The 27,710-nt window shown below is 37.1% G+C and overlaps 1 protein-coding gene across 3 annotated transcripts in view; it reads left to right on the forward strand.

Moving 5' to 3' along the window:
* LOC108776804 (serine/threonine-protein phosphatase 2B catalytic subunit 2) overlaps nucleotides 1–20,214 on the forward strand; it is a 164,817-nt gene extending 144,603 nt beyond the window's left edge. For 2 of the 3 annotated variants that reach the window (XM_018543519.1, XM_018543516.1), the window contains exons 10-14: nucleotides 209–241; nucleotides 16,819–16,903; nucleotides 17,152–17,249; nucleotides 17,910–18,125; nucleotides 20,131–20,214. In XM_018543519.1, the coding sequence (XP_018399021.1) occupies nucleotides 209–241; nucleotides 16,819–16,903; nucleotides 17,152–17,249; nucleotides 17,910–18,103 (410 nt within the window). In that variant the 3' untranslated portion in view covers nucleotides 18,104–18,125; nucleotides 20,131–20,214. The remainder of the gene's footprint in view (nucleotides 1–208; nucleotides 242–16,818; nucleotides 16,904–17,151; nucleotides 17,250–17,909; nucleotides 18,126–20,130) is intronic. The other variant, XM_018543517.1, reaches the window with a different exon arrangement.
* The last annotated feature ends 7,496 nt before the right edge of the window (nucleotides 20,215–27,710 follow it).

The raw sequence follows: 27,710 nt of genomic DNA on the forward strand, positions 1-27,710 counted from the left end.
ACCCACCAACCCCCCCGCCCCTGAAGTTGCACTGACTGTCTTTTATATCGTACTCCTTCTCTATTATATTTGTATCAATCACACTGGCCTTGGACTCCTCCTATCTCGGCACGACACTATGCTACTACTACCTCTACTACTTCTACTACTACTTCTACTACTACCACTCAAAACTCCGATCGTTCGGCATACCGCAACCCCCGTAAAGTCGCCGCCAAAGTCGTTGTCCAAAAAAAGAATGGTAAGTCCCCGTGAGAGCCGACGACTTACTTGAAGAGCCAAGATTTTTTTCTTCTTTTTCGTGCGTGCCAAGAGTAACCCAACGAGAGTTTTCTTCCTTCTGGATTTTGTTTCTCTTCCACTTCTTTTTGTTCCTTTTTTTTTTGTACCACGATGTATTTGTGATACAGTGTATGATCTCTTAACTCTTTTCCTTTTTTTTTTTTTCCGTTTCCTCTTCGCCAGTGTTTTCTCCTGCGTTTCGGTTCCGTTCTGTTTCCGTCTCTTCGTTTTCGTCGCGCGGATGCGCTTCGTGACGTGCGTTCTGCCGGATCGAGTATATTCTTATACCGCTAGTTCTCACGCTCATGCGGTATTCTTAAATGACGTAGAAAGGCATTACAATTTTTCATTGGCACAACACGGGAAGGTATTCCGATTTCTTTAATGTACATTTTTATTATTTCACATTATCATAACGATAGTAATCTAATAATCAATTTTGATATCATTTATCTAGAATTAACGTACAATTAGCTTTCCACTGTAGAATTCTCAAGTGGATTAATCTCTACTACGATTGTCAAATAAGATATAAGAAATAGTATTATTATAATTTAACAGCAATTATCTTATATGATCGACGAATCGAAAATTTCAATTATTTATTTTTATTATTACCGGGGAATGTTTTTCTTTCAGTTAAATGAGAAACTATAATTCAAAGCACTAGTAGAACGACGTCGACACGAACGTTCCGCGCGAGATATTATTTTCTCGTATGTTGAGTTGACTTCTCTCTTTGTTCCTGTATATATACATATATTTCTATCTATCTATATACTTACATATTTCTATCTTTGTCATCATCTTCTACTTCCTTTAAACGTGCTGCATAACCGTCCTCCTTTTTGGACTTTGGATTGAGCTAACATTACAATAATCCATTAATTGTTGAAGAATACGCCGTTATACGCCGTTTTTGCTTCCGTTTCCTATCGTTTCCTTCCGTTTTGAACACTGATTCTGTTGTGTTACATGTCGCCTACTTACCACACATATCCCCATGTCCCACACATACTTGCGTACCCACTGAATTAATTTCAATCGTCACGATAGCCTTATCTCCAACCCTTCTTCTCTTTCTCTTTTTTATCTACATTTTGCGTTATCTTGTTAAGCCTTTTCTACCTGCTTCTTGCGCTTCTCGTTAACGATCAAGCACACCGTGTTATTCACAACGATTTACATATTTGAATAATGCGTTCACAGAAATATGAATAACCCCTGACTTGAAATCATATTTTGATACGATGAATTTATTATGTCACTGACGTGATAAAAATATAGGAGATAATTGACGAACGAATGGATCGCGTAAAATAAAGGATATCACAAAGTCCGACGAATCTTTCCCTCCTCAGATTTCATAAACACTTTTTTTTCTCGGCGCCTATCATACTCTCGAATCCGAAATAACGTGACGCAAATGCACGCATGAAAAATACGGTCGCTTTTCTATATAGCTCCCCGACCCGTCGCCTACAATAACAGCAGATTCACGTGAATTTATGCTCGTCTCGAGAAGAGCTTCATAAAGCTCGGTGGATTAGTCGAGAAAGTTCGGTGAATATATACATGCCATTCCACCGTTCACTCTCCCCTCTATTTCGCTCCGTTTCTGCCTTCAACCCTCGCTCTCTTGCGCTCTCTTTCTCTCTCTCTCTCTTTCTCTCTCTCTCTCGCTATTGCTATCTTTCGCTCTCTTTCGCTCGTTCTAGGATTTAGCCGGCGAATTTCCGCATTGCATTCGTTATGGCGTTCGCGACACGGTTTTACGACTTTGAAACCACCCCCTCCTATCACCCTTTCGCCCCTCAGCAATACCTAAAACAGCCGCTGTGTCCCCCTGTCTCTCGTTTGAGTTTCGCTCGTTTGACTTGAGTTCGGTTTATTTGCGCGCTTTACGATGCAGCGTGAGATATCTCGCTCTTGTACGTGTGAGTGTATGTGTGTGTGTGTGTGTGTGTGTGTGTGTGTGTGTGTGTGTGTGTGTGTGTGCGCGCGCGCACGCGTAGAATGCTGTTTGTGTGGGATGTGTATGCCGCTTGCTTCGTTCTCTTAACAACGTCCAGCGCGAACGAACATTGGACACTCCACTAACAATGCTTTCGGTTTTACGAGCGCAACCGGCTGCTGCGCCTGGACCTGCCCGGTCCAATACACCCACAAGATTTCTCTTCGCTTGACCGAGGTCGTCGATAGCGCACCGAACGATCTCGATATATCTCTGAACAGTCCAAAGAACAATATCCGCCATACGTCCGTTTGCTTTTGAAACGCATATATGTATACTTGAATTTCTGGCTTATAATATGCATAGGATATCTGTTACAATGCGAGAAACATTTTGCCCAGACTCGCTTTTAAGATTATGATTCGATTACATTTTAAAGTAGTAATATCTCTAAACTTTGAGCAAAATTTTAATTAAAGAATATGTTACACATATTTAATTAACAAAATCAAGAAATTATGAAAAAGTTATAGATTTTTCTGTATTATATTTATGTGTGAAAGTAATACAAAAAGTTTAGCAGCGATTCAGAATCTGAATAAAATATTTTAATAAGAAGTAGAGAATTTTTTATATATTACTTTAACAAGACATGTTTTTAAAAAATGATTAAGATAAAATAAGAAAATTCCTTTAAACTATAAAATTGTATGTAACATTCATTTTTATATAGAAAGTGTAAATTTCCAAGTCGTTACTTTCTGCAAAGATTGTACAACTAATACATTTTTAATTTAATCATCGTGCTAAATTAAGCAAATAATCAAAATAAATTCTAAAAGGATTAGATCGAAAATGTTTTTCTTTTTTGCTCACTATTTATTTTGCAAGATTAAAATAAATAAAATATAATTGTTAAAGAACATTTCTTTACTGTGAGAATGAAAGTTACTATAAAAGTAAAAGTACGTATAAGTATGAATGTAACGCGCGCGACTTAGGTACATTCGTGGTTTTGCACGCATGATCGCTCGAAGGTGTATAAATAGAAACATCTGGCGATTATTCGATCGAGGGATAGTAAAGTCAGATGATTGTCTGTCGTAACACCTGCTGGAAAGCCGCTTAAGCTTCTTAATTTCTTATTCGATCGACACGATATCAACGAAAAATCGATATACCGTAATTTGAATAACACACGCCTCATCACTATCGAAAGTCGTGTTTAATTAACTAATCGTGATCGATAAGATTCCCGACAATTTCCGGTCACCTTCGAGCCTGGCTTCCAGCAGACGGTATATGCCACCCACGTAGAATTCTCCTATACGCTCGGTTGGCTCTTCGCGTCTCTCTTCCAGGAGACTCTCCGTGCGAAATCCGGAGCAAAAGAGGCTTTCGGTCGCTCCGATAGAGGCGTCCGAAAGCCCGAACGGCCTGGGAAGGTATATCCGATCGATAGAACGCACCGAGTTTCCGTGAGATAACGAGGGAAGGCCACGAAGCATCGATCAACCGTTTGTCGGCTCCCTTTCGAAGCGCGGTTTCATCGGCATCTTGCCCTCTACACTGACCCAAGTCAATCGTTCATTCCTGTGTGCATTCCAGCGCGCACATAAAGTCTCATCTCAATGGACACGAAACTCGCAACAATTCCTGAACCAATCGAACCAAGGCTAGATACCGATCTCGTCAGGTCTCACACTCTGTGAAACCAAGATCATCATGAATGTAATACCGGAGAGATTAGGAAGCAACGGTCAATGGCTTGTGAATGTGAATCATTCATGTCTCCTTACAAACTTTGTGCGGTTTATTAAGAGTTCATCCTCTCGACGGTTTAAACTATGATATTTCTCGCAAACGAGCGAAGATCAAGTATTTCGGCCTCAATTTCATCTAATTGGTTGATTTTATCTAACACGAATCAAAGCATTTTTTTACTTACAAGAGGAGGACTAGTGGAAACGTGCTCTTGAAATGCGGTTAATTGCAAAGGACAGCTGTCCTTTGGGTTCATATTAAGAATCCCAAAACTTACACTACGAAAAAAAGATACTTGAAAATTTATTTACGAGACACATTTTATTTTACTAAAATAAATTTTTATTCCTAAGAAATAAACCACCTATTTTATGTTTTTACAATGAATAAAATATATTTTATAGAAGTACATAATTTCATTATCACAATCAAATTTTTTTCTAACCAATAAATATCGAAAAAAAACTGTAACATTTGCTTATAAACTTTTTATTTTAACTTTTTTTCTTGGTGTATGTGCGTCAGAGTACTCCTTAATTTTTTCAAAAATAAGCACAAGAATTTTGATGTTATTGGATCAATTAACTACTTGGCAGAATAATATAATAGATTTTTCTCAGAGAAGTGAGGATAAATGTTAAGTATTATGATTAAGAATCAACCGATTTTATCCGATGCATAGACGGTTTAATACAGTTGACATTAATACGAACCGAGTACAACGTTACTGTCTGCTGCTATCGTCGAGATCGCGATGAAAACGTAATAATTCGAATTGTATTTATACCATCCATTTATCTTGTACGACAAACCGCATTTTAAAAACACTTTTTCAGGTTTTCCTCTTGTTTCAAATAATAAATTTATGAAAATCCCTAAAATGTAATTTGGTATTTATATCGATTTTTATATGTATTTAAGACCGAGATGTCAAAAATCAATTACAGAGCCATCATTATCATTTTAAGACATTACTTAAGACAGTTTTAAAATTAAAACCGATTTTGAATACCGACCATAGTTCATTGATTAGTATTGCACATAAATTCGAATGCTTGAAGAACATTCTTGAAGAATTATGCAACAAGCTACAGCCACGTATTATGTCGAGCCTCAACGTAGAATTGCAAATAGTTAGTATTAGTCAGCTGTGTTTCTTCTTCGAATCACGTAGAAATCTGAAGGAAGTTTTATCCGGTCAGGATAAAACTACCAATCGATAGATGCGTTGAAACCATGCGAAAGATCGAGCGCAACGAACGATTTGATATCACTCGTCTCGGATTTCCGCGGGAGAGTTTACGCAACACAGGCGAGGACTCCGGCAGACACATTCTATTGTCAAGCTGTCCGTTACCTTCGACGTTAGATATTTTCCCGGCTTTGTTTCCGAGGTGAAGAAAGATAGAAAATGACTGTAACGAGTTCAGGTTGTGAAACAAAAAGGGAGCTACAGGGGGTTTCCACGCGGTGCTATTTTTCACCTTTTCAGGTGAACCAGCTGCGACATCTTCGCTTTCTTATACATATTTTCCGTTCTCCTCGAGCTTCCCAACGTAAAACCTTGCGATTCTTCACCTTGTTTCTGCAAACCCCTACGACAATCGATAGAAAGTCGTCGTGACCAGAATAAATTCAGAATTTGTTTAAATTCGTCGAATTCAATTTTCCAGACATAATATTGATGTCTTTATATATCTTCTTACTTAATAAATGTTCGGTTAACCTAACCAAAAATAATTTTCTAAAATATTTAGTAAGTGTTCATTTGGTAATAACGGTTACGTTATTATTTTGAGATTTTGATTATAATAGAAATACGATAAAATTGAAAAGAGAGAAAAGTAAATATGTTTTAATAAGAAAATTATTTATTTATTAAAGTAAGAAGTTACGTAAAGACATTGTCGATATTACGTTTCGAGTTATTTGATAATACTTACTAAATATTTAGGAAAGTAAAATTTCTCGTTAAAGCATATTTTTTTCTTTTCAATTTTATCGTACTTCTGTGCGTCTTATTTTTCTGACAAATTATTCGAGATTAAAATTAAAATTTGATAAAAATTTATGAGAGCAATATGTCACTCCTACGAAAAAAACCTCTTAACGACGAAAAAATTATTCATCTTAGAGAGTTAATTTTCAATCGAAACCTTTCTAAGTGCTTCTCTTTAATTTGCCAGTATAAAAAGCCAGTGAAAAAGGAGTCTGGCAATAATTACCAAATGTTGAGTGAAATAATACTAATCAAATGTTCAATTAATATAACCAAAAATAATTTTACTTTCCTGAATATTTAGTAAGGATTACCAAATAACTTTTAACGTAACTATCAATATCTTTACATATATTATTATTTTGATTACGTTAACCGAACATTTGATTGACATTAATTCGCTCAATATTTGGTAGTTGTTACCGGATTTTTCTAAGTACGCGAAGTGATTCTCATCGCCGCGTTATCGCGTATTCTGATCGAAGGAAGGGTCCTCCTCTGTGTTACTTTATTTTTACACTCCATCGAAGCCTTTAATAAGCAAACTATTCAACCACGATATTTCTCCTGGCCTGTCTTTATCCCGCGACAGTCGCGCCCTTCGATGCCATCGCTGTCGCCACCGTTGTCGTCGTCGTCGTCGTCATCATCATTATCGTCGTCTTCGTTGTCGTCGTCGTTGCCGCTAGCTTTTCTTTTCTCTTCTTCACTATCTACTAATCCTCACTCACCAACACGAACACCACGACCTCAAGAAAGATTTCAAGAGAGACGTGTTGCGCGTTCATGTCGATTCACGACGCGTCTAGGTTGTGCATGTAAAGCTGCTGGACACATTTTTCTACTCCACAAAAAAATCACCTCTCCCCGCCATTGGCCGACATCCGACGTCGGGCATCAAGTTTTCTCACTCGCTCGCTCTCTCTTTCTCTCTCTTTCTCCTGCGAACGTTATAATCTTAGTCTTCTCTCACTCTTTCTCACTCTCCGTACACATCCCGACTCTCTCACTGTCACTCTAACCTCTCTGTTTTTTTTCGTTTTCTCTCTCTCTCTTTCTCTGCCCCTGAATCTGCTCGTTTGTTATCGTCTTTATGCTTAAGTTACCTCTTTGAGTTACGTTGAGTACGTGTATCCTTTACTTAACTCGGTCTCCGTCAGCCGCCGAGCGTTTTATCTTTTGATTACCAGTTTTCTTTTGCGCATGCTATAGTGTATACTTAGTCTCCTAGGATTAACCGAGCGAACTAGTACTTAATATTCGCGCGGATCGCGAGAGGATTTCGCTCACCAGTCAACGTTAACCATAAACATGATAACGGAAGATTCCGCTTGATGGGACGACACGGTGGCTGAGCTGCATCCTCAAGCGATCCTGCGCAAATTTATTAATCGACTTCTTTTTCTCTTAGACAGTTACTCCAGGAAACTTCTATGTAGCAACGTTGTGCCACGTACAATGATAATCTCCCGTGCAATTATAATCACTGCGTTACGTCGAGATTTCTTTTGTCTTATCTACGCTAATAAGCTTCCTTCATTTTCATAGATTCGTCAGAATTTCAAAAAGAGAAAGAACAATTCATTCTTAAACTTTGTCCTGTATGAAATTTAATGTAGAATTTACTATTTTTTTTAATGTTCAAAATTTTTTGATTGAGACGAAGTAATCTTCGACGTGTTCGAATTTGCTAAAGGCGATCGTACATTTTATGTCACGTTTATTCTCGGCAAGATTTAATTCTATAATTAGGATCTTTTAAAATATCTTTTATCGCACATGATATATATATATATATACACATTGAGGGTTAAATACTTTTTTCTAAATGAATCAAATTATTTTTTCCATGTAATTTAAAGCGCGTTATGAAAAACCATTATTTAAATTGAGCTGAATGTTCTTGTACTTTTGCCCAAGTCAAGCAATTTCGACGCAGGCTAAAATCATCTTTTTCACCCTCTAATCAACTATCTTCTTTACATTACAGTATTCGCGACCTGAAAAAGGCGCAAATCGCAAGCGCAACGCGCTCATTTATCATAGAAATTTCAATATCGGCAAAGTTGTTCACGCGCAGTGATTTTTGAACATTCCGTTAATCCAAGTCTATTTTGTAAAATAGTGAGTATTCCTAGCGGGATTTCCCGCTTCAGCGCGATGAATTTTAATGCGAAACGTTTTCCACGTTCGTCATATTCATGGTGGTTATGATACAAGTGCGCTTTCCCGAGAGAATTTTCTCGTGTCGGTTCAAAATGTGACACGGGCAGTCTCACCCGTGATTTCCCGGGAACTTGTTTTGTAATTACACGCGGAATGCGTCGAGAGCAAATACCATATTTTTGTAAAGAAGAAAAAAAAAAGATACTGCTGTTCTCGCAAGCAGTGCCACGAAAACGCTTTTGAGACGTTTAACGAACGACTTCGCCGATTTTCAGAGACTCCCAGTAGCGGATTAAGCTACGTAGAATTTTAATAAAGCGTGAAAGGAAAGAAGTTTCTTGGGTAGTGCGTTAAGTATTACCGTTTCATTAACTGTTCCAAATTAATAGATTTGAAAAAAAATGTGTGCAAAATACGCGAGTTTTTGTGCTTAGCGTCTATTTCGCGCTGATCCGCTACTGAGAGAAATACGATTAATAATGAAAAAAAAAAAAAAGAAAAAAGAGACGATATAATAGAAATCGTCTGACGCACATGCTTGATTGAATGCCACTTACGCTGTGCACACTTGTCTTTTCTTGTCTGTTCTATGTGTTATTTCCTTTTGCGCCATAATTCTACAACCACTTCATCGCGACCACTACCACCAACCACCACCACCATCACCGACACCAACCAAACAACCATCCGCAAATTGCCAATATAAAAAAATTAAAAAAAATATATATATAAACACGTCTTCCCGTACGGAATGTGATCCGAACAAACCGACCAAAAATCTCCGCCACTCTCTATCTCTTCTCTTCGGCCGCATTTGACGCTGCTCTCACATTGTTGGTTACTTCTGTCCTTTTACTTACGTCCACTACGCTCAACCATCGGTAAACCAACCATGGGCGCACCATGGCCGCCATGGTAACCCGATGGTAACCCGACGGTGTCCGGTCCGAATACGACCCCACCTACCATCGCGTACGGTGAGTTGTTTTTTTGTTGAAAGTGCGAGTAAGAACCTACACTCTACTATCTCTGTCCTCTGCTCTGTCTCTATCTCTATCTCTCTATCTTTCCATCTTTCGACCGTGAATGACGAGACTGCGGGGACTCAACGCCGTTTCCACCTCACTTTTCGAGTATGTGCGATTTAGCGAAAACGAGCTCTCCGTTCGATCCTCCTTTCGAGTAACGAGACTCGATAATTACGAAACGTAAGATAATTCTCTGCAGAGAGAATTAGCGTCGATTCTAACGTTAACGAGCGATAAACCTCGTTAACGATCACGATCCCGATTTCTGCTACCTCCTTCGGGAATTCGAAGGGGTTTCGGGGATTTCAAGGGGAGATTTCGGTCGCGAGTTGATTAGTCCAACGGCGTTCAGTTCCCTAGCTACAGTCGTTCACGATTCGAATGTAGAATATACAAATAGGAATATGTCTAACACCCAATGGTTCCCAATTAGTCGCGTTGCTCGGTCGTCGTTAATCCTCGACTGCTGTGCTTGAATTTGATCATCGAGTGACTACTGCTACGCCTTTCCTTTGTAAGTTAATTAATACAAACAAAAGTGAAATTGTGAGTAAAAAAACGATTGAAGTTTAATTAAACTTTCAATAAGAAATGGATCAAAAGTTTCGACATTTTATTTGCCGCGGTGTTAAATTCGATTCCAACATAACAGTCGGGGATTAAACACACATTTGCCATTGGGTATACGATCCTTCCTATTCTCGATAAACGGTCCACGTTACGAGGCATAGGCGTCGCAGTTCTATTCCGTTTCTATTCGTAAAAGAAAAATGAACGAGTGAGCGTTTCGTGCGAGGTTGTTACATGCGGCGGCGCCTATGACTAGATCAATGTTGGAGACCCGTCGTTGCAAAATGAGCGATACGTCCGACCTGCATTCAGAAGATCGTTTGATATCTCGAGCCGACTTGATCGCTTATCTATGGTCGTATTATGCCCACATGGGAGACATCAACAAGCATCGGTGATGTGTAAGATAATGCGATTATTGTGTCGCAATATTGTGAGAATAATTGATGAGCAAGAAACGACAAGCCGTGTCTGTTTAGCAAGTCGGTTCGACGAGGCTAGTTGCGGCTTCTAAAACTGCTTTTGGGAAACCCGGTAGAGCATTAGTATCCCTGCCCTACAATGTTTCGAGCACAGGTTCACAAAACGGAAGACGAATCGTATCGAATCAGGTCGACCGAATCGCTTGGAGAATAATTTCTGTAGTATCAAGTAGTATTAAAATCAAACGATTTATTAAATAATTTTTCTGATGCGTGAAAAATTTCCATTTAATTTTATCCCAATCGATGAAATATATTATCGAAGGTTTACTAAAATTGCAATGATTTTAATAGCCCAAGATCGATTTTTGCGGACTTGATTTTCTAATTACTCGTCAGAAAAAAATGCATAATTCAAAGTTACGCGCGAATATTTATATTTGAAAACCTATGTATACACTTAGAGGAAAACAAAGTAACTACATTTTAAAATCAAATATGTAATAGATGCCTTTGCATGTGTGTGATTTTATTTTTGTGTAAAAATAACACATTGTAGGTACTGCACACGCAAAAGTGGATTTATATATTTAAACGAGTTATTTTACACGAAAGAATAAATCATATGCATGAAGATACTTATTATATATTTGGATTTGCAGTGTATAAAAGTGTCAACTACATAAGTTTTGTTGAATTAATATACATAGTTTTGAATAAACTTGAAATAAAGTTATTACAATTTTAAAATATTTTATTTATAACGTACATTAATTCTACATATAAAACTTATATAATTGTCACTTTATTGTTGCTACCACACTATGTTTTTCTCTGAATGTAGTTACGAGTAAGTTAGAAAATCAGGCCCCTGATAATTAACGGATTTATTACATCCACGGATTTATGAGAGGCGAAATAGTTGAGTTTTACGATGGTAAAACGGATGAGAAATAGTGATCTCAAGAATATATACGACGGGCCTCCGGCATGCTCAAAACTCGGTGCCAGACTCGACTGCGTTTTGATAAATGTTAGCTCGGTAGACAACTGTCGCAACGGCGTGCACGCGAAAATAACATCGGATCGCGTTACAAGCGGCGATCATTACATGTGGATCATTACAATCTCCTCCGCTTTCAGAATCATCGCAGATCGTCGAATTCTTTGATTTATACTGTTCCAATTATTCTTAAACAGTTGGAAAGTTTGTGTTAATTTTAACGCATTTTATGTGTCCCAATCGGTCTCAAATCTTCGTGTCATTATTTTAATATGAAATAAATATCTTAGGAAATAAAAAAAACATAACTATTACGAAAATATTTTCACAAACATATAAGACTGATATAATTTATAAATTAATTATGAAAGCATACATTTATAATGTTAAATTAATTTTATTTATCTTAGAATTTACGTTTTAAAATATACTATTTTTATGTTATTTTTAAACTAAGAAATGTTGAATAATAATTTAACACAAATAATGCAAATAATACAATCACATTATCTTAAATTAATATTTGTGTTAAATGTTGATATGTTAAAAAATAAAAAAATACAGAAATTTTAATAAGGACTGTTGACATAAATACAAAATATTGGGGATTATATATTGCACGACAATATTGCATTGTCACAAGACCTCATGAAGACTTTCAAATAATTTGTCGATAGGTTTCTATTCGAGTAATTCGAGATAGGCTACATTATATGATATACGATATGCGTAATTAGAGCCTTTCGCGTCAAAATTTACGTAAACTCACTCGCTGAAATATCATCATTACTCTATACAATATCGAAGGTTACACGATAATCTATGTTTAATTTTATCAAAATGTAGGATATCTCGCTCTCGTGAAAATTTGTTCCCGAATTATCACTATGCTAAAACACTCACGGGATATGCATGTTGCGTCATTCACGACATACAATTCTCGAATTACGCTATTTCGAGCACTGAACGGTGACGCCATTGCGACAGATTACGTGTGCGTAACCGTGCGCTGAACACATAAATGTATAGAGAGCAAAAAGCTTGATCTGTTGTATAAGTTTGTAGTTGACGTATATACGTCGTTGTATGTGCCGCATCCTCTCCATTTGTGAGCGCAGGAAGCTGTTCTGGGGCTGTTGTCGGACGGCTCGGCTCGATCGAAGAGCGAGGCTATCCCTCAAACGAGGGGGTAATCACTTGATGTAATCGTGAGACGGAGTCCCTGAAATTATTATAAAATTTATATGAAATGCCGATGTATATCCGACAATTACATATGCAACTACAAGAAATAATTGTGTAATATTAGATAAGATCGGTTATTTTACCAAATGACCGCGTGAAGAAAATTATTCGTCAACAAATAAAATCGTATGAAATCAAATGAGATCGTGTAATCTGTGGGGCAATATTTCAGATAGTGGTTACCCCCTCGATCACAAGACGTAATAAGTGATTTCGTTTTTTCCGCTCCTTCCCGCTCGATTTGCGGGAAGTCGTCGGGAGTCACGCGAATCCCCAAATGTCGCGGGTGTAATTTTCCAAATTTCAAATAACCACTGCGGGGGAAGTTATAACGTGGGATTCACGGAGCGAGCTGCAAAATTGCGCTCTTCGCTCGAAGGCCGAACGTCTAATATTTGACGTACCTCGACTCTATCGATCTCTCTCTGTCTCTATCTCTCTCCGCCTTCCGCGACGGAAAACGGGGTGCCCTCGACATCTTCACGTTCTCCAGCTCGTGTCGTCTTTCGCTGATCGCGGGATTTCCCGCGAGAGAATCCCGTTCTCGGATCCGCGAATCCTACCCGGGTAAACGCACGGATAATAAACTGCGAGCCGGCAGAATAATCTCGTTACGCGAAAATTGCGGTTAAAACCCGATACCCGCTGCCAACGCGAGTTCGCACGACGACGACATCTCGTTTCCGCCGATAGGGGTAAAATCTCATATCCAAGTGGAAACTCCGGTAACCGCGAGATTTTGGATTACGCGAGATTGAAATACAACGGAATGCACCTGTGCGTAATATCATATCGGACGCTCGTCGAATAACTCACCGCGATAAGCTGAGAGGCTCGCGGTTTTCAGCAGCAGCGATCTCGCCTGTTAATTATAGAAAGTGTCATTTAATTGACCCGCGACGCGTGTAATATCGTTGATATTCGAAACGGCTCAGCGGTTATTTAAGGAATCCCGTTGATTAATCTATCACTGACAAGCGCGCGCGCTCCGCTAATCCTCCGAGTCTTGGGGCTGCAGTCCGATTCATGCCATGCTCACCACGCTTGCGAGCATCATTTATTCTTGTTTAACATTCGATAAACAACAATAAAGATGAAATGATTTTTATGACTCCTATACACATAGAATGTAACAACGCTTGCTACGCAGCGGAAATTGGCGCGATAACCAATCAGTTTATGTTTTCCATAAAAAATAAAAAAATAATTGCACAGAAAAGATAATTTTGCTCAAGTATCTCAAAATTTAGCTACTACAGATCTAAAAGTAATTGTTGAATTATTAAAATAATTATATGTAAGACACTCAAACTGATTACTAGTGTTAAAACTTCTTGCAGCAATTATACTTACTCTTCGAAATTCGTACACAGAAATTCCAGCATAATTATTTTGGTCCAACAAAATTTTCAGATTTGTATTATACAAGCTAAATTTTTAGATGCTTCATCAAAATTATTTTTGTCACGTATAAATAACTTTGTTAATTATGAAAATTAGAATGTTAAAACTTCTAGCAACATTATTCATCATGCTTGAAATTCCTAAATATATATAACGTAAGTATTTTAATGGTCCTACAAAATTATTTTCGGATGTATATAATTAAAATTCTAGATACTTCAGCAAAATCGTTCTTTCCGTGGCTATACTGTTAACTTTTGTCATACAGCAAGCATTGCTACATTCTGTATGTAAGAAGTATTATGTGTTATATAAGCATGAATCGAACCTGGAGCGTATCAGCCTAGTCGATCTTCGTTGATCCTCGTTCGATCGTACGTTTCAGATGGCTCACCATCTCCGAAAACAAAACGCCCGTCACACGGTCAGTTCTCGCGGATGACAGGGAAGATTGAAATTTCGTATTTCCCTACGGGCTGACAAATCGGATGATACGTTATCGTGACAGCGGCTTAAGGACCGCGAATCCGTGCCGTAAATCATTAGAATACTGCGAAATGGCATGTGCGGTACGAAGTTCGAGTATGTTTCGACACGTATCTTTTTTGATCCGTCTGATTTAGTCGGGGATAGCAAAACACGGAGAAGTGAATTTTTTTTTCCCTCCGTCGGATAAAAACTTTTAGGTGAACGATGCGAATTGGATCGCGTGATTAGGGTAAACATAATGTAGATCCGCTTTCGTTAAAGACGCTGTATTGTTTTCCTAAAATGAGTGCTAATCAACCGTAGAAACTCCCAATCGAGTCTTCCCAACGCAAAAATAAAACAAACAATAGATGTGATATTTAGCGCCCTGATAGAAAAAAAGTAGAGGAAAAAGAGGAAATCTCTATCCTCTCTGATTTCTCGCTAACGGAAGATTTTAGCGATGCTACAGAACGCATTCACCCCCGTTCCTCGTTAAGGTACAATCGATCGAGCGACAAGGCTCGACCATTGCGTCAATTAACGAGCAAACAGATAAATTGACGGCTTGGCGCGAAAGAGTGGCCGCTCAGTGAACATCTTTTTTTTTCCCTCGGACATTTCATAAACTATGAAATTCTGCCGGCACGTGGCACTTCTACTTCATTAATCTTAAAGATCTTCTAATCAGAATCAAAACACGAAACAGCCAGGTTCATTATATTTTAACAATTCCTAAGAAAAAGATAGAGCAAAAAAAGAAAGCAGTAGTAAATATATATCCTTCTCTCTCTTATGTGATTTTGCTAAACTTACAGATCCTGTGTACAAAACACGGCTCGTGTTCAAACTCTGATTAGAGGGTATCTAGTTGATCCTGGAAGTACTCAAGTAGGAGATCGGTTACCGTTTAAACAACTTTTGATTGGTCCACCATATTCAGAACAGTGCTTAAGATAGAATGAGATGCGTGGATATCTCATTCTATCTTATGCGTAATCTATCTCATTCTATCTTAAGCATCTTCTGAACATGGCGAACGCGGTACACTGTCAAATTCATAATGTCAAATTATACCCAATTTGAGTTAATTTTAATCATTTCTATAGGTCGCCTACTCAATATCGTTAATTTAACTGGAACAATAGAGTTAAGCAATTCAACTCGAAAAATGATTAAATTTGATTCAAATTTTGTTTATTATTTACTAAGTGCATATGTTATTTACTATGAATGTTATTTACTTTGAAGCTAACTACAGAAATGGACTGTTTTACATTGTGACACTTATGGAAGTTAAAAAAAATGACAAAATGTTATTTAACTCAAAAGACTAGGTTGCCATTAATTCTTTGATATCTACATACAATGTAGCCAATCTCTTATTTGAGGACCTCTAATTGGTCCCAGCTTTTTTGTTGAGTACGAACATGACTGAATCAGCTTGAAGCCGAACTACTTAATCCGCGTTGATTCGATTGTAAATTGAATCATCACGAAAGCGGCGACTGTTTCGCGCTTGAGACGAGCCCCGAAAGGTAGCAGGCGATTACCAGGGGAAATGGTAACGATAAGAGTTTGTAGTGGCCGACGGTGCGTACGTTTCGCGCTTGTACAGCATGTGCATGCCTCTTTTTCTCTCGCAACGATTTACACTTGATATATGTCTAGCATACACACACACACACACACACACACACAAAATATTTTTACGAAAAATTGTACTCTGTATTTATGCACGTTTACGCAGCTTCTAGTGCGCGTTCGCAATCTATACTGTTCGCCTTTTCTCTCGTTTTTTTTCTTTAAACTGACAAATAAACACCCTTCTTCCATTGGCGAAAAGTGCGTAATTCACTTTTTATCTTGCGAACGCGACGAAGCACTTGCGATTTTTTTTTTTGTTACGTGGCTGTTTTTACGTCCTCTCCCTCGCTCGTGATATGTGCGCAAACTTTTCTGCCTGTAGTTTGGCGTTGTTGTCTTGGCGTGACCCGATGAGAATAACGAGTGATTATTAATATAATGTATCCTCCGGTAAGCTCTGTGGTATGAATAACGTAGTAGTTAACGCGCGATGACGAGAATCATCGCAAATGATTTGCAAGCGCGACGACAAACGCGCGGCAAATCGGTGACGAAGCGACGTGGCGAAGCTATTGAGTCTCTTGATTAAAATGTGTTGTAAATTAATGGACCAGCTTTTATATTGTTACAACAGCACTATCGATCACGATAGTTGAAGAATACTTTTGAACATAGGCGTATATATTGAAAATTTACACGGTGTAAATTGAAAATTTCCAAAGACCACCGTAATTATCTTATGTTTGCTTTTAATTTTTTTTTTAATTAGAGATCAATATTGACCATACTCAAGAAAACATTTATAAATTGTGGAACTCGAACTGTTCGCCGATTCTTTTCGCTATGTTGATCGTCACTGGATGATCTAGGTGCTGATATCCCATTATCCTATAAATGCCATAATATGATGTCTCTGATATTTGTAGGTGCAGCAGCCAATCTACGTAAGGAAGTAATCAGAAACAAGATCAGAGCCATTGGCAAAATGGCACGGGTATTTTCTGTCCTGAGGTCAGTAAACGATAAAACAATCTTTCAAGACTTTAAATACGTCATAATGTGCCCAAAAATATTTCAATATAAAAATAATAGACATGTAAAAAGTTAATTCGAAACTCATAAGGGCAAACTTTTGCGAATTAAAATTTGAAATAAAAAGGTTACGCATTATATAAAAAGCTGCTCTACAATTTTTACGACTACTTAATGATTTTTAATTATTTCATTGTTATTATAATGTAATTTTAATCTCTTCACAGAGAGGAGAGCGAGAGCGTTCTGCAGTTGAAGGGCTTGACGCCGACTGGAGCTTTACCGCTCGGTGCATTATCTGGTGGCAAAACCTCTCTGAAAAACGGTAAAAATTTTATAAAACAACGTCTTGACATTAGCGCTGAGAATCATTGTAATTCAAATTAGAATTTAAAAATGCAGTAAACTGTACGTATATTTAATTATTCTATTGTGAGATGCAACACGAAGGTAAAAAAGTACCCGATATCTCAATTATATTACTTATGGATAATAAGCGTTTCACAATATAATTCAGGGTTTTGTAAGCAGTGTATCGCTAAAATTTTAGAGAAGGTAAGAAGGAAGGATTGAGAAATGAGTAAAAATAAGGCGAGTGAGGTGCCAAGTAAGAAATGTTTTCAATTTTGTAAAAATGATGTATACCTGTTATTTACTCTCATTTTAACCAACACGATATTATCATTGCAAGAAAATGTGATAAAAAAAAATAAATTTTTAGAATTTTACTTTTTATATTTCTGAGTGTCCTATTAGCAGTGTCTAATAAAAAGTATATGTTGAGCATTGAAACATGCTTTGCACTTAATGATATACCCAAACAAATTTGACTCATTATTTAATGTGTCATGAATAAAAAAAAGTTGAACTAGTAATAATCTAATTATATTAAATAATCACGAAGGAGAAAATTGAATCCTTGCTGAAGTGGTTCTCTTACAATTTTGCGCGTTCTAATGTTCTTTTTCTCTGCTATTCCATGCAGCACTTCAAGGCTTCTCGCCGAATCACAAAATTACCTCGTTCGCCGAGGCCAAGGGCTTGGATGCTATAAATGAAAGAATGCCACCGAGGAAAGATGCACCGCCTACGCCGGTGAACGAGGAAAAATCCGTGACAAAGCCGCCGCCTCCTGCGGGAGACAAGCGGGACCACAACATGCCGCAACCGCAGTCGTGAGCCCCACACTCGTCCACTCAAGGTACGCGCGCGTCCGCAGATTCTAAACATTAAAAGATAGAGGAAAAACCTTGCTTTTCTCTCTGCCTGACATTTTTTTTCTTTCTTTAATTCCCTTGTTTGGCTTTTCCGCCCATTTAAAGATCATAGTAGCCATGCGTAGCAAGTATTTATTCTCCTCGTTGAATAGATATTAGATGATAATAGAAAATAGGCTACGAGTCTAAACTAGGATGTGAGATACTATATAATATAAAAAAATGTAAATTACAAAAATTACAAACGTTTCGACCCTTATCGGGTCATCATCAGTGTAAACAATATTTAAAATATACGGTTACATATAAAAACTAGATTCTTTTGTACAGTTATAAATATAAAATGTTACATAGAATCTTTTATTATAAAATTTATATTTTTTTTGCGCACGTATATGTGCTTTTATTCAAAAAAAGGTTTCTTTTGTTATCATGTGAATTTATTAAACTACATGTCACTTCTGGTACTATCTTCTCGTATCCATTTTCAAAAGTGAATAGACGGTAATAAAAAAGCTTTTTTTAAAAAAAAAAAAAAAAGAACAAGAGGTACCCTCAAAATATTCATGATGATAGAATTAAAGATTGAAAATCTCCCTTCTCATCACTTATATAGATAGTTATCCATATCAGGATAACTATCTTGTCATTGGGATGAGAAGAGAGATTACCTTTAATTCTATCATTTTGAGGGTACCTCTTATTTTTTTAAAAAAAAAGCTTTCTTATTACCGTCTATCCACTTTTGAAAATGGATATGAGAAGATAGTACCAGAAATGACATATAGTTTAATAAATTCATGATAGTAAGAGGAACCTTTTTTGTATAAAAATGCGTGCGGATAAAAAATGTAAATTTATAATATAAGATTCCCCATCTAACATTTTATATTTAACTATACAAAAGAATCTAGTTGTTATATGTAACCGTACATTTTATATGTTGTTTACACTGATAATACCGGATAAGGGTCGATTTGTAAATTTCGTAATTTACATTTGTTTATATTATATAGACTCGTAGCCTATTTAATTCGTATTATTTTTTATTTATTAAGTCTCATTATAGTTTTAATAATTTTAAGACATTAGATGGAATGATGATCTCCAAACGCGAAAAATGCTTATGTGAGGTACTGGTGGAATCAAACCCAGATCCACAAATCATGAGTCGACCACCCTGGGCCTGAAGCCACTCGTGCTACCCTCTGCCTAACTTAGTCAGTAAATTTTGCAGGATTACATGATATTTAGCACGCTGTCTGAACTGACTTCGACGCTCTTACTCGAGTTGAATAATTACTTGCCGGGGAGTTAATTACATTAAGAGATTTTTATCTTGTTTTAATTTTTATCTTTCTCCTATGCACTGTGAAATTATACGATTTTTTTTTCATTTATATTTACGATAATCTGGTGCTTTTTTTATAATGTGACAAAATCACGCGCTTTAAAATATATCAGGTGTATACTGTGTGCAAAAAGTGATTGAAATTAGAAAATACTTTATTTATTTTTTATATATACATATGAAATAGTATAATAAGAATCAACATTTAATGTTGATTCTTATTATACTATTTCATATGTAAATTTTATATTTTAAATGAAAATTTTTGCATGTTATAGCTTAACTATTTTTTAAAAACATCTAATTCTTATTGAAATAATATTTAATTCAAATTCAAAATCGCCACAAAACTTTTTATATTATTTTTAAATACTGTACGTATAAGAAAGTTTATATTTTTTTCACTTAAAAAATACGTAATATATTCTTAATATTGTCTTCAATATTATATTCAATATATTAAAAAGATTATAAACTGTTTTATTTTTTAAATATTATCTTTTGGAAAACATCAACACATTTTATTCGGAACATCTTTTATCTGATACTTCCACTGAGAAAAGATTAAAGACGAGTGTATGTTATATATCTCATTTATTCTCATGTTACCGCATTAACATAAAGTAAACGTTTTTCAGATGGCGGATGGATGGATGGGTCCTAAGACCCCGGCGCTATCGCCGCCACCACCGAACATTTGCAAATCATTGCTCGTCTCCCCCCCCCCCCCCCCATGTTCATCAAGGTGTCAGGAGAAACCATCGCCGTCGCAAAAGGAAAATCAGGAACGGACGGACAGACGGTTGCGAAGCGAAAGCGATTTTTCATCGATGCGATTTTCAACGAGCATCGTCATCGGTTCCGGTGTGCATAGCGGAAGAAAACAAGCAGTCAAGGAAAGGAGGCTGCATGAACATCGAGAAATGCCCAGCCAGGCGTTTCGTAGCAGACCTCCTCTTCTCCGAGGATTTGCCTCCGTATCTCTTTTTAGCGTACACTACACTCGCGAATGGAGAATGAGAATGTTAGCCTCCCTTCTGCGATGAACCATGCGCGTGCGATGTTCTCCGTTCTCTCGCCGCTCGCGCAATTATTCCTTGCTCTTGTTCTTTCTGTCTCTTTGTCTCTGTCCTCCCCCCTACCCCCCCCCTCTCTCTTTCTCTCTCTTTCCCGTACATCTATCTCCTTATCTTCGCTCATTCTCCATTTTTCGCAATTCCTCGCTTTTCTCTTCCCAGCATCTACGAATCTGTACACTTACACTATCCGCGTATTTCTCGCAAATTAATCGACCCAATGTACATACGCACGCGCGTATATACGTACGTATCAACGACGAGCGGAACGGTAACGATATATCTTATAGGTAGATTCGTTTACACACGTCAAGATGTTCATGTATGAGGGAGAACGACTTCCCTTGTCTTCATCAGGTACCATTTCTCTCGTGTCATTTCTTTCTCCGGTGTGGAAAAGCGATGAGAAACGGAACGAACGGCTCGCGCGCGGTTATATCTATATTAATGAGAGGAATCGCATAGACAGTGTGAAAGAGAGAATGAGAGAGAGAGAAAGAGAAAGAGAGAACGGACGAGCGGTCTCCGCCAAAGAAACAAAGAAGGCAGCTGGCCTGTCGTCACGGCGGAGCTTCCGGTTTTAGGATTTTACTAGGTTCTTAAGATGTGTCCGCCCTGGGTGACGCGCGTAAGGGCATCCCCCGCGCCACGGGGTGAGGTTACTTAAACCTTAAGTCGAGCTAAGCTTAGGGTTAAGTCGTAAATATATATATATATACATAATACCGAAAAATTTATTTAATATACATAAATATTATATATTATATATTATTATTAATTATTATTATCATTATTATTAATTATTCATTATGTAATCCGATTACCGTGTTTTTCGCTGCCGCGCGTGCACACGTCCGTCACGATCACACGAAATAATTAACGCGCGAAAGAAATACATGTCGAGCGCGTGCATCTTTTCCAAATACAGTCATTACATAATTTATCTTGGCCGTTCTGCTCCAAGGATTCATTCAACAATCTCGTTCATGCGATATTAAAGAAAATATCTCGTTTTCCGTTGTATCTCCGTTTCACAGAATTATACACGGCCATGATCTTATACACAAGATATTCGTTATGTCTTAAGTTATTGAGGTAAATCTTGCCCCTTGTATAACGATTGTCAAGTCCAGCTGGTCTCAATAATAACTATCGCGTTTTTCATTAAAACTGAGCTATCGGTTTATCACGCAAGAATCTCGCTCGTATTACGCAGCGTAACATCAGGCTGGAATGTATCTTCTTATATGTGATCTCCATGAACTTCCGTTTTGTCATATATTTTGTGATATCGTAGAGTGAATTCTAGGACTACATATGTCGAGAACGAGGTAATTTTGAATAACAGTACTTTTCTTGACGAAACATTAAGAAAAGATTTAATCCCGCACGAACGAGGACTTCAAAATACATACATACATATGTTATCAGTGAGTTATGACACGTTCGTTTAGACATGTTATGCATATCTTGCCGCAACTAGTCGCACAAGTTCGCTAGAAAGAGCCGTACAAATTGAAATGATTGCAGACACGCCCGGTGAGGCGATCGTAATGTGCTATCCGTGCGTGAGCTCCGCCAATAGATTCGAAATTAAAATCCAATAGTGGATCATAATGGTGCTGAAGAAACGCGCAAGCTAGTAAGAGTTAAAGAAAGAGAAGACGATCATGCATTCTTTTAAAAGAAAGCAGCACCTTGCGTGCAAGAGCGTTAATATTATCTCAAACGTGCTCGTGCTCCTGCCTGAAAATATAACTCTGCTTGTACCTGGCACCGGAAGTGAATCCTTACCGTCAATTTTGCGACAACGGTACAGAACGGCCAAGCATAAGGTAAAACTCGAGAACCGTAATCGCGAAATGACGACGTGCCGTAAATGATTTCGTGATGAAAATGATATATTACATTTTTGCGAGTTACTTATTTCGAGGGGTGGATTCTAAGGGGGAGTTATAATCGTTAGAGAATTATGAACGTTTCTCGTGTGAGAAACGAACGCGATCGTTGAGACGCTTCCGCTTCGATCGTCCGCGCTGTCACGCGCTCAATACGCTTTGTCGCCCGTGACGTCCCGAAGATAATCGGAATCGAGGACGGCTACTCTCGTCTCTCGTCTGTAATATTTATAGTAATAATCGCTCGCGGTCGTATCGCGGGATTTTGTCGTCGTTTTCGCTGTTTTTTCTACCTCTTCTCTAGAAATCGAGACGTCGCGCTTTAGCGAGCTTCGCGAGCTGAATTAGCGTCGGCGAGCAGCGCGGGGGATCGCAAGCCTAATCATATCGGGAACCGGGAAGGAGGAGAAGTATAGATGAGAGATTCAAAACAAAGAGCATCTCCGGAAGCCGAATGGCGGCATCGTCAACGTGTTACGGTCTGAAACATAATAAAAGTAATAAAAGAATATTATATAATAAATGAAATAAGATATATATCTCTTTCTTCTCACTACGATATAAAATATACAGTGAATGATAATTCTATCTCTCTTTGCTACCAAGTTGTACTTATTCTTAATTAATTTACTTGTACAAAAGAATGTGTTAAATAATAATGAAATATATAATATAATATACAAACACAATTATAAATAATACATATTATAATTATAAATATATAAATACATATAAATATACATATATATAAAAAAGGAACACTACGATATATACAGGATGTCTCAGAACTATCGTCACTCCTTTCATCTATGGATTCCTTCACCGATTTTTCCTTAAATGTATACATTTACAAGTATCATTGATTTCCCACAATTTAATTTTCGAATAAGATTTAATCACAAAATTTTCTTTGATGTTCGCTTATAGTATTCAAAGGTATCGATTTTATTTCTGTTAAAGAAAACTCGATTCTAAATTGATATCAAAGAATTCCCGGATGAAAGAAGCTGCCACAATTCCGGGATACCCTGTATACACACGTGTATACATATACATTACAGTGTTGGTTATCTGATATTACTGCATCATTATGATTACGACGCGATTATTATTCATTTGAATTATAAACTTATTATTGCCATTGTTCACTGCTGTCGCCATTGAAATCATCGCTACACCGTTATCACTTGTACTATCGCTATCGCGAAATACGAAGCGCATACGCGTTCGATGCTATAGTGATTTTCAAAATATTACGACACGCGGGTTAAATTAATAAATATGCATATGCTACATATATACATATACAATTGCGATCGTTGCTTGCGCTACGATACGACGAGGGTGACACGATAATGATGATTCAGAACGCGATTGAAATCGCTCCCGTCTATCCTTTGATTGTAGAAGCGATTCGTTCTATGAATGCGAGGAGAGTACTAAACGTGAGTGTGAACGCGAAGAATGAATTAAAGGACTTCCCTTTCGCATACACGACTTTCACGGACCATCCACCTTTCGGATAACAGTCTTGACTTGTGCCTTGTTTAGACGTTTTCAATCATTTCCAATCGACTTGCGCTTCGATTCGCACATCCTACACTCAAATAAACTCACTCCCAACGTTGTTCTTTTACGAGAGAAATATTTAATAAATCCAATGCGATCGCGCGCGTCTCCGCCGTCCTTTCTTTCAAAGGAATAGTCTTCCTCGGTGACTTCTTGTAGACGAAGAAATTAATTCCTCGCGCTTTCTCGATGGCGTGATGTAAATTCTTAGAATTATTCCCCTCAAATTCTATCTTGCGTAAAACGACTTGGACATGTGGACATTCTATTCATTTGTTTGAATAGAGCACGATATCGACACTATATACATTTTATATCCTTTCATAGATAGACATAATACACGCAACAGTTATTACTACATATGCGTAAAACGCGAGTTTTGAATCACTCTTTATACCATGTATGCATTAAGCAAAGTGAAAAAAATAATCATGTATACATGCTAATACGACATACGTGCGTGCTATATATGTACAGAGTGCTTCGCGACAAACTATAAGCTTGCACTGGAAACTAGGTAAGGTTCACACAAAGATATTATTTAAGCACCAAAATTTGCTTTTGCTTTCTTCGTTTATTTGTATATTTATAAGATTGTTGTGTATAATTGAAGATCAGTCTGCTTTTAAAACAGTTATCTTATTATTTATTCAATTTAAAAAAGATTCTTATAGAGTTGTAATTTGTGGCTCAGTTATTGGGATATCTTTAAAAATGGGATATCTTAAAAGGAATAAAAAAAAGATGACTAGGATGAATGATTATTATTAAAGAGAAATTGACTTGCTCTCTAAGTTTCTTAAAAAGCCTGTTGATGCATGCATAATATAATTTGTCATATAATCGCGTAACCCTTTGCATATACAAACATACATAATTAGATATTATACATGCAAAGCCTGTATTTCTTGCGTTAGCCTCATTTCATCATACATCACGCACACACACATACACACACACACACACACACACATTTGATAAGTAAACCGTTTAAGCGGTGTCTCATTATCGTAACAGAATCGTTTGACTACGAAAGAGAGCGTCTTTCAAGGGAGAAGTTCGCGTTTTTGTGCAACTGAGTGTGATCTATAATCCTTGTTTTTTCTTCTTTTTTTTTTGTAAGCGACTGGACTATCATGCTGTGTATGATTCTTCGTGGCTACGTTGTATTCCCTACGCAAACTTGATAACGTACTCTCATTACATATCCCTTGGTTCTTACGTTTAACGTGGAATCAGGCTTCGTTTGACAAGTAAAGATCTTATCGGACTCAAGTGTAAAGTGTAGTAATTCTCATTATCATGAAAATGACATGAATTTGAAAGTAAAGACTTGCGATAATATTCCCGATTGTAAATGCAATATGAAACGATTTGCCGGGAAATCTGCATTTCTTTTAGCGTCCTAATATCTTTACGACGTTATCGCCGCATTGCAAAGTCTACTGAGCCTTATTGATTGTGAGTAGTTTCTTTAACGTATTTTCCAGTATTACCATTCTCATTTTTCTTCTCTCATCGATGAAAAACCCGAGGAAAGAAAAGAAACAAGGAAGAAATAAAACTTTCGGGGATTTCCCTCGCGAGTCGCATCGAACGCAACTAATCGAGTTTCTCTGAGAAACAATTTTATGTACCTGTTACGACTGATTATTATCGTGTTGTACATCGCTAATAAGGACAGCAAGAAAGAGAATACGTGTACATGTATGTACATACACATGCCCGCGTGCGCGCGTATGTATATATATCTATATAGTATATTATCGTACTGTTACGATTGTTTTGTAATTATCGTTATATGTCATTGGCTGCTTGTTATCGACGGCTTGCGATCGGCTAATTATACATCGCTGAACCGTATGTACATATCGAGTTTTAAGGAGGGCATGCGGGAAGCGTGCGTATGAAGCGTGGTTAGTTGCACCACAAAGTTAGCTCATTTTTATTATTGAAAATTAGTTCGAATTGACAATCGTCACTAAACATTTGTCACTTTCTTTTCGTTGTGAGGAAATATGTATAAAAGCGAGACTCAATTGCACGAATAATTTCGTCAATCCTTACGGAAATTCAATTTAACCCTCTATAGCTCCAATTTGTTCGTGACTATAACAACGTTTATGTAATTGTGTAAAAATTTCTTTTTAAAAATTAAATAAATCAATAAGATATATTAGTATGTGATTTCAAAGTTCACACCAGACTATAGAGAGTTAATACTGGAAATGACTTATTTTGAATATTAAAAACACTTGGTTGATGCTTTTAATGTTCAAAATAAATAACTAATCACATACGCAAAATATAAATAATTTCCAATAATAAATTGGCGAGTATTAAAATTATTTTGATTAGTATTAAAAGCTCTGTTGTTCAATGCTTTTAATATTCAAAATAAATAACTAATCATTTCCAGTATGAAATTTCTGTAAAGGACCGAATAACGATACTTTGATCCTTGTTCAACTATAAGCTTCTCGCGGCAATGACGCAGGATAATTGAAAAGATACAGTTAATTGCGATTGTGCTAACCATTATTGGTACAACGGGCCTACATCGTACGTATGCATCGTGGATCCAATTATTTAAGGCGTGCAACATTCGCCTGCATATCACTTGCACGATTGTGTTTGCAAATGATGCGCGGAAGATAGATACCTTAATGCTCTCTTTAACGAACGACTGAAAACTATATAAAGAAAAAAAGGCGTGTCCCGAGAGAGATGTATGTATGAAAAGGAGTCAGGTCTTATACATTAATATCGCCATTAACGTATTCTATTGAGAAATTCCCTCTTTCTGTCATGAATTCCAACGCTTTAGTTGTATCTTGTCCGATCGAGAAGCTCGAGTGTAGGATATTTCTCACGGATATAAAATTATTCATTTAGTCTCTCTCTCTTTCTCTCTTTTTCGAATAATTTCGCGCGGTAATATTTGCGAAGCACGGCGTGATCGCATTTCTCTATTTAATAACTGTACCTGTCTAAAGCGTGTCGTTTAATTAAATCTATTTTCTACGCTCTGTGCCAGCGTCGTGTTTGGCGTTTTACATGAATAGATAAGAGTTCCAGAATCGCGGTATATATTGCTGCCCGGAACATGGGCGGCAAGAGAAGAAAACAAGAAGATTGCAACTCTTTGATCGTTTCTAAACAAAAAAAAAAAAAGAAATATTATAGCCTTAGACTCTGTTTCTCTCGTTCCTTTCATGCGAGCGTCGCCCGGTGGATGTGACGTATCTTCTTGAGAATGAAAACCGTACAGAAAATATAATAAAAATATCAGAAATGTGTGCGTATGTGTGTATGTGTGTGCTTCCCATCCAACTTTGCAGATCCTGAAGAACCGGATCGTGTTTCACCAATACATAAGTGACACTATATGTAAAAGGATCATTGCAGAACTTCATTTTTTTCAGAATTCAGATATGTTAATGAGACCGCCATAATGAAAGCTGATGTATTTTTAACTTATTGCCATTAAAACGGTTGGCCTTTGAACAAAAGTATTCAAGAAAACTACTAAAGAAGGTACAAGAATGAAAACGCCTCTCAATATAAAAGTTCCGACTTGTAATTTAGATATCTTCGTATTATCTTTCCACAGTACATGCAGAAAAATCTTTTGGTAAGTAATTATACTAAAACGTTCAAAATATTCATAAATAA

Source organism: Cyphomyrmex costatus, unplaced genomic scaffold (assembly GCF_001594065.2).
Source record: "Cyphomyrmex costatus isolate MS0001 unplaced genomic scaffold, Ccosl1.0 scaffold388, whole genome shotgun sequence".
In the NCBI taxonomy this organism is placed as follows: domain Eukaryota; kingdom Metazoa; phylum Arthropoda; class Insecta; order Hymenoptera; family Formicidae; genus Cyphomyrmex; species Cyphomyrmex costatus.